Here is a 7,595-nt window from a genome sequence, read left to right as displayed (position 1 = left end):
AGGGGGAGGAAGGGAGGAGAGAATGGAGGAGGGGGGAGGGGGAGGAGGAGGAGGAGGAGGAGGAGGAGGAGTTGTTAACCAACGAAGCAGAAGACAGCTGGTGCAACTCCAAGCTCCGCAGCAGGACTGAACAAGGCACATTCAAAGGAGCCAAGGGGGTACTTCTACATGCAAGTTGAGAAATGATTCACCAGTGATTTGTTCTGGGGAAGCCTGGGTATAGAATGGGGCCCCCAACAATCCAGTCTTCACCACACAAGATAAAGGTTGGAAACACATCTGCCTCTTTCTCTTCTCTGTGCATAGTGGCACGAGAGATCCTTATAAAACCCTAACCTTGCCAAAACGGTGGTTACAGAAACTATGACACAGCAGATGTTTGTCAGAGCCACTGAAACTCACAGAGGCCAAGAGGGGCAAATACGTACAGAGGGAGACCACAGCACTTTTGCTCTAGCAGCATTTTTATTTACAAACAGCAATTTCCATTGACTTTATACCATAAAAAAGCCATTTACAAGCAAGAAACAAGAATTTAGAACAAAATTAAGCAGCACTGAAATATTCATGTCACAAATCTAAAACAAAGTGAATACAAGAGTAAAATATCATTTGAATAAATAGTCTTAAACTCATGCTATAAAATAATCCTTAATGGCAAGTTACTAGTTGATACAGCATCCGCTTAGCTAGCTTCATTTACTTCATATGGTGATGAAGTGTGGAGTTGTGAGGTTACCAGTTTATATTGCAAGATAATGACACTGTGTTAAGTCATTCAAATTGCTCAACCATTTATAACGGAAAAAATGTTAGCCCTACTAATAAAAGTGGTGAGAGAGATGGTTTTCACATTAGGGAAATGTTCATTCTTAAACAAACCAGGTAAGTTTACCTCTTACTATAGTCAGGGCGGCAACCAAAGGCTTGGGCGGCAAGTCCAAAGGTTGAATTCACAGCATACTTGTCACTGAGGGGCAGCAAGAGGTCTGTTTACTGAATCTGCTACAAGGAGCACCAAGTCAGGCTGACTCCAGGACTCGATCAAGAACTACAATAGCCCTGTCCGTGCCAGTCCCAGGGAGGGAATCAGAGAAAACGGGTTCTCTTCTGGGCCGAGAAGTCAAGCACTGGGCAGAAACAGTGGGAACACTCTGGCACTTACTGAAAAATACGCGTGTGACCTGTGACAACCATTACAAATTTGGAACAATGTGAATGACTTTTCTGAACTTTTCGTTCAGTTGCACTGAGTAATATGAAATCTATGATTTATGAACTAGATAGTTTCATATAAAGAATTTACATAATTCCCCAATACTTTCATATATAAAATTTAATAAATAACCCTGACCAGTCTAGAAGCACCATTCAAGGGGCGTGTGCCCTTGGAAAATAGTTTAGGTGTTGCATATTTGAGTCCCTTTCAGTGGAGGCTTCACAGGAAACCATTATAGAATTTAACAATAACAACGATGACAACAACAAAAAAGTCACAGTAACTAAAAGAAAAAGTTGTTAAAATAAAATACATTGATTTCTTGAAAGTAAAGCTCATTCACATAGATGATTTCCCCCCTAGCCCTTGTTCTGTGTTCCTGCAAATTCTTCCTAGAGTCTAGGCTGTACAAACAAAAATAAAAACAAAACCACACACAAAAAATATGCAGGCCTATGGTCTGGGCTAAGGGAAAAACAAAGAGTTGGTTATAACTGCTATCATTAGAAAAGTCATTTAGTCATGCTCTGGAAAATTTTTAAATGATCAATTTAGTTCTACAGTATATTCTGCTTAACAGTGAACTGACAGTATCCTTTCTGCTGTTAAAAAAAACGAAAAAAAACTAAAACAACAACAACAAACAACTGCCAAGGCAGAGCCAATTGGTTGGGAGGCTTTCCGCTGACCAAAAAATTAATTTGTCTTCATATATTGTATTTACAAATATAATTTCTAAATGTATTTACAGCTTTAGTAGAACTTAGAGGGTAGAGAACTGATTAGAATGAAAATAACTGTTTAAAACCACAAACATGAGTAAAGGTATAAAATTCTTTGTTTTCACAGTTTGCAATAACAGGTTAAACATCTAGAGGAAAGGACGCTGTCACTGTCTTCACATTGTCTAATATTGAAAAGGTAGCTCAAGAAGAGACTCAATTATGAACAAGCCTGTATGAATTCAGGATATATTTTACTGTAAAAGATTTCTTCACATATCACTTTATCTTAACTGATTTCTGCATTTGTTATAAATGAAACGCTTAACCTAAAACTGTACAGAGATAGGGACTTTGCTTTCCCAAAAGAATTGCTCTAAGGAGTTACACAGCGTACTTCGTCTGTGGAGACGTGATGTGAACTTCAGGGAGAGAAGGTTTCTGTTCTGTGGTCACGTTAATCTTCCTGGCACATCCTCATGTGGCAAGGCACAATTACCTGCTGCTGCCCGATCTGAATGGAGCTCGTCTGTCGCCAGCCACGCGCACTGGGAAGCAGGGCGGGCGACGCTCGGCGGCTGCGCAGCCCTGTGCTGGCCTACACGCTGCCCCCCTGAAGCCCCGCAGAGCTTTACAGTACTGTGTTATGGCTTGAGAATTCATTCTTAACACTGCTAGCAGTGGAAAGGGTAAAGTGTTAGCAACATGAATGGGAGCAAGTGGAACTTGCTGAATGCGGAATCATGTTTATTAGAAACTCAATACTTTTTCTGCCCCTTAACAGTCCCATTACAATGTTTGAACCTGAACTGTACAATCAAAGCAATGTATATTTTTGTCAAAGACAATTTGGATAAGTCACTCTTTGGTAAACTCAAACCAGTTAAACAAATTCACAAATACAAAGAACTCCATGTAATAAGGTTAAGACTGACACAATGACAAGAACCAGGACATTCGAGGTACTTGCCCCACATGCTACCCCTCCTAACTTGTCTCATATGTCACAGAATGCTCTGGAGACCTCTCAGAAGGCCGCAAGCCTGAGTGAAAAGGAGGCTCCTTCCCTGAGCTTGACCTCTCATGTCCTCGGATTTGGGCATTTTTGCCACAAACTTAATTTGTATTACAACACAAATTTTTTGCATTTAATTCTCAAAAAAATCAAAACCAAACTTATTATTTATGTAGGAAAAAAATCACAAACATTTACCTGAAACCCCAGAACATATTTAAATGGGTAAACACTTGGGTCCAGCCTCCCCCTGAGGCACGCGGCTTTAACAGGAGTTAACAAGCGCTTCAGGGAGAGAACAAACCCCTACTTAGGCAGTCTGACGAGGAGAAAGGCATACTGTATACCCGATTTAGCAAAAGCCACTCCTCAGGAGCAGCGGGATCAGAATGTAGTCGGTACGGAGTTAACACTGACGTGTACTGCAGCAGTTCACACGTGAACAGATCCTGTGTGCTAAAGAGATGCTACTGCACAGCTACTGCCCCCAGGGGCTGTCACACACAAGGGCTTGATGACTTTTTTTCCCAAAACAAATACCCCCCCCCAAAAACCCAAAAAACCCCACCATTCTTGGTATTTTAAGAGCCAAAAAAGCATGGAAAACCAGCAAACGTCCATTTCTGTAATCCTTTAACTCCTAGCCTCTGAGGTTGGTCTGTCTTGCCTGCTTTTCTTTTCTGTGGCTATGCTGTTCTCCTGTGGGTCTCAGAGCCCACGTCTCGAGCAGGGAGACTGGAGCGCTGACATCCCACGGGCAGCCTGCGGCACAAACCACCACCAAACTGCTTACAAAATTACTCTCTGCCAGAGCACACAGTACCAAGGCAATCTCGTAAAGCCTGTTTGTGTATGTGAGCACAATAGAGAACTGAAGACAGTTCCTAAAGTACTAATAAAACATTATTCAAACAGGACTTAGATATGTTTTCTTACAGTAATGTGTTTGCCAGCACATGCTTTTGAAGTCTCTTTTCAAGCTATGAACTCAAGAGAGAAAAACAATTGTAAATCACGATTACCATTAGATTTCACATTTTTTATAACTATACTGACCTAAAGATACTTAACATAAAAATAGCACCACGTGACCAAAAAAATGGTGACACACAGAGTATCTTAGAGGGTTTCTGAACTGTTGGTTCTTTAAGCAGGAAACACTGAGAAAGTGGGGGAGCCACTGTGGCTCTCATTAGCACACACAATACTAAGATAGATATATTGCTTGCAATTCCCATAGAGTATAGCTTTACAAAAAGTACAAATTCCAAGTTCTGCAGTTTCCCTGGGAACTGCATGTAGAAAAAGTTGCTGTGCACCTGAACTGGCTGTTTGAAAGAGAAAGAAAAAACAAACAAACTGCAACACTGCTTGGAGAATTTTGTAGACAGAACTACAAATCCCTTTCCTTTAGTGCGAGTACTAACTCATGGTAGAGAGTGATTTGATTTAGTTACCTGGTATGTATGCTTCTACAGTACGGAATGAAGGTAGATTTGTAGGCCAGTAAAAACCTTGAAAACCACTGCTCCTTTGGGGTTGGCTAATATAACGCTACACTATGTAAAAAGGTCAGCACCACAGGTCATCCAGCTTACCTGCTGGATAACTAACAAAAATTCCAAACGGTTTCCAACTAGAGTTGAAGAAATTTTATGGCATTTGGTTTATGTATTTGTTATGAAGCAGAGCTACGAACACTGTGATTTGCTTTGCTTGCTTTTGGACACAATGATTAATATATATGAAAATCTAACATTCTTTTGTAAGGGAAATAAAGGGGCAAAACCCTAACATATTAGGTAGGGAAGAGACAGAGTTTAAAGCCCTGTTCACATTGTATTAAATTATATATTCCTCTTACATTCACCTCAACCAGAATAAAATCAAATTTGAGAATGTATATATACTATATATATAATAATTGTTTTATTATATATATATAAATTGTCTAACTACCCCCTAAAAGTAATTTTAAATTAGAAAAGGTTACCCATTTGTATCAGCTGACAGCATCCTAGTCCCTCTCTGCGGAAATGCGCTGGTGCCAGCACACACAATGAGAGCGTATGCCTCTTGGCAGAGAATATAGGGTCAACCACTTGGCATAGCTATATCACTGGCAGGTTTTGGATTAAGAGTTCAGCCAGAGAGGAATACTGTCAGCCTACGTGTTCCCTGGATACGTTGCCCTTCATGCTTTGAGCTCCTTGGGGGAGGGCGGGCGGGGAAAAGGATAAACACAATGAAGCGTTCCATCCAGAAACTTTAGAAAAACTGCCAAGAGACCGAGAATTTCCAGATGGTTGGGAAAACCAAAGATTACAACAAAGCAAATCACAAATATGCATTGATTAATGTGCTTTGTTTGGGTGCACTTCTTTACCCTCTTAATCAGGAGCATCAGACACTGTGTGAATTTCCATCCGGGAGTCTAGGGCCACCTCCGATGCTGACGCATCATTTTCCAGTTTCTGCTCCACATACACATCTGTTCTCTCGGGGGACTCTAGGCGACTCCTGACCTCAGCCACGCCCGGATGGTTTTTCCGCAGGTGCTGGTTGAGGGTCCCCTGGAACGGGAAGCACTTCCCGCAGATCTCGCAGCGGAACGGCTTGTCATCAGTGTGGCCTCGGATGTGGTACTCCAGCTGGTCCTTCCGCGTGTACTTCTTCCCACAGAACTTGCACACAAAGGGGGTGATTCCCATATGGAGTCGCATGTGCCTGTCAAGGCTTCCTTTCTGGTTGAAGGACTTCCCACAGTAAATACAGATCAACCTCTCGTTGTACGGGTACCAGTGGCCCCTCGCACTCCGCTCCCGGGGACTGCTCTCGTAGCCGGGGTTGCTCATCACGGCCTCGCCGTCAGACCCCTGCACCAAGCCCTGCAGATCACTGTGCAGATGGACAGACAGAGCCCGCTTCTGGCGGGCGCGGCCTCCTCGGAAACAGCTCAGCATGGACCGGGAAGGACTGGAGTTGCTCAGACTTCCGAAAGCTTCTGACACTGCGGCAGGCTGCGAGGCTGCCTGGGCGTAGGGGTAGGCGTGCTGGAGCACAGAGCCATAGGAGCCCACGTTCACCGCCACCACCTGCTCCCCGTCCACCATCTCGGTGTGGTAGCCATCGTCGCCCAGGGAGGAGCTGTCGGAACAGCTGGGCCGGTCGCACTTCTCCACCTTCACCTTCACCTCGGCGATCTGGCTCTCCCGCCCTAGCAGGTCCCCTTGCTCCTGGTCCCCCTCGATCTGAACCTCGTACTCAGAGACGCTCCCACTGCTCCCGCGGTCCGAGTGCCCTTCCTCCTGTACGCGGCTGCGCAAAGCTTTGCTGGGGGTGGTCTCCATGCGGAGGTCGCTGCTTGCGGAGGGCTGCCTAGCTTGAGAGCAATACGGAGGGGAGATCTCAACTGGATTGGCAAAGAAGCTGCTGTCTTTCACTCCATTGCGGCTCTCAGGATTCTCCTCAGCGCCCACGGTGACAGAGTCAACATCTCCAACAGTGATTTTTGAATGGATGCTCTCTAGGATCTGCGTGCACTTGTCAATGACACACTGCATCTGAAGAAAGCTGGCTGCAGTCAGAAAACTGACCACATCCTTTAGCTGCAAGGACATTCTTCCAGTGTAACAAAATGAAAGCAACTGTTCAAACACGTTGGGATTTTTAATCACTGATATTGACAAACCACTCATGGTACTTAATGCTGAATGGTCCCGGAAATACGGGGAGCTGGCAGCGAGGACTGCTTTGTGGGCTCGGAACGGCTGACCCTGAATGTGGACAATGATGTCACATAGTTTCCCTTGCAGGCGGAGTTCGTTTAACTGGCTCAGAACGGTGCTGCTGTACTCAGGCACATCAAACTGAATAAAACTGCTGCTGTCCATTTCTACTGACATGAAGCGTACTCTGCGGAAAGAGAGAGTTTTCGTAATTCACAATGACTCCTCACTAACTACAAGTGGCATAAAGACAGGCTAACGACAACACCACTGGAATTACTGTACCGCCTAAGGTCTGCCTGAGCATTCTTCTTCTTGCTTATTTTCAGCCTTTCACGTTTTAGTTAATTCACCTAAAGCCAAATAACCTAATGTAATTCACAATGACTCCTCACTAACTACAAGTGGCATAAAGACAGGCTAACGACAACACCACTGGAACTACTGTACCGCCTAAGGTCTGCCTGAGCATTCTCCTTCTTGCTTATTTTCAGCCTTTCACGTTTTAGTTAATTCACCTAAAGCCAAATAACCTAATGATCAAACAGCCTCACCTCATAAATGCCTAACATTCACCTTGATCAAAATGGAAACATTGTATACATAGTAGGGCTATTTCAGCCTGACTGAGAAACTGGTATCCTTTTAAGAAAAATATTTCCCTGTTTCGTCTACTTTTGAGGATTTGAAGTACTTTGTAAAAAATAATTAAATCTATCTGAAGAACATCCTGCTTTTTGTGTGTATTTCTAATTGGTATCTTTCTTTCTTTCTTTTTTTTTCCTTTTTGTCTTTTTTACTGACCGGTAACGGGATCGCAACCCTCGGTGTCGCGCCGAGGGTTGCGCCTGTACCGGGGACCGGCAACGGGATCGCAACCCTCAGTGTCGCGCCCGCACCGCGCTCAGCCA

The 7,595-nt window shown here is 43.9% G+C and overlaps 1 protein-coding gene across 1 annotated transcript; it reads right to left on the bottom strand.

The window, feature by feature from the left end:
- Positions 1 to 446: 446 nt before the first annotated feature.
- On the bottom strand, positions 447 to 6,989 carry ZBTB34 (zinc finger and BTB domain containing 34). Its single transcript, XM_008571965.1, has one exon. It carries the CDS (start codon positions 6,859 to 6,861, stop codon positions 5,347 to 5,349), a length of 1,515 nt encoding a protein of 504 aa, XP_008570187.1. The 5' UTR covers positions 6,862 to 6,989; the 3' UTR covers positions 447 to 5,346.
- Positions 6,990 to 7,595: the final 606 nt, after the last annotated feature.

This window comes from Galeopterus variegatus, unplaced genomic scaffold, assembly GCF_000696425.1.
Source record: "Galeopterus variegatus unplaced genomic scaffold, G_variegatus-3.0.2 Scaffold739, whole genome shotgun sequence".
Classification (NCBI taxonomy): Eukaryota; Metazoa; Chordata; class Mammalia; order Dermoptera; family Cynocephalidae; genus Galeopterus; species Galeopterus variegatus.
The sequence above is the reverse complement of the archived record's forward strand: the minus strand, read 5'-3'. Positions and strand labels throughout refer to the sequence as shown.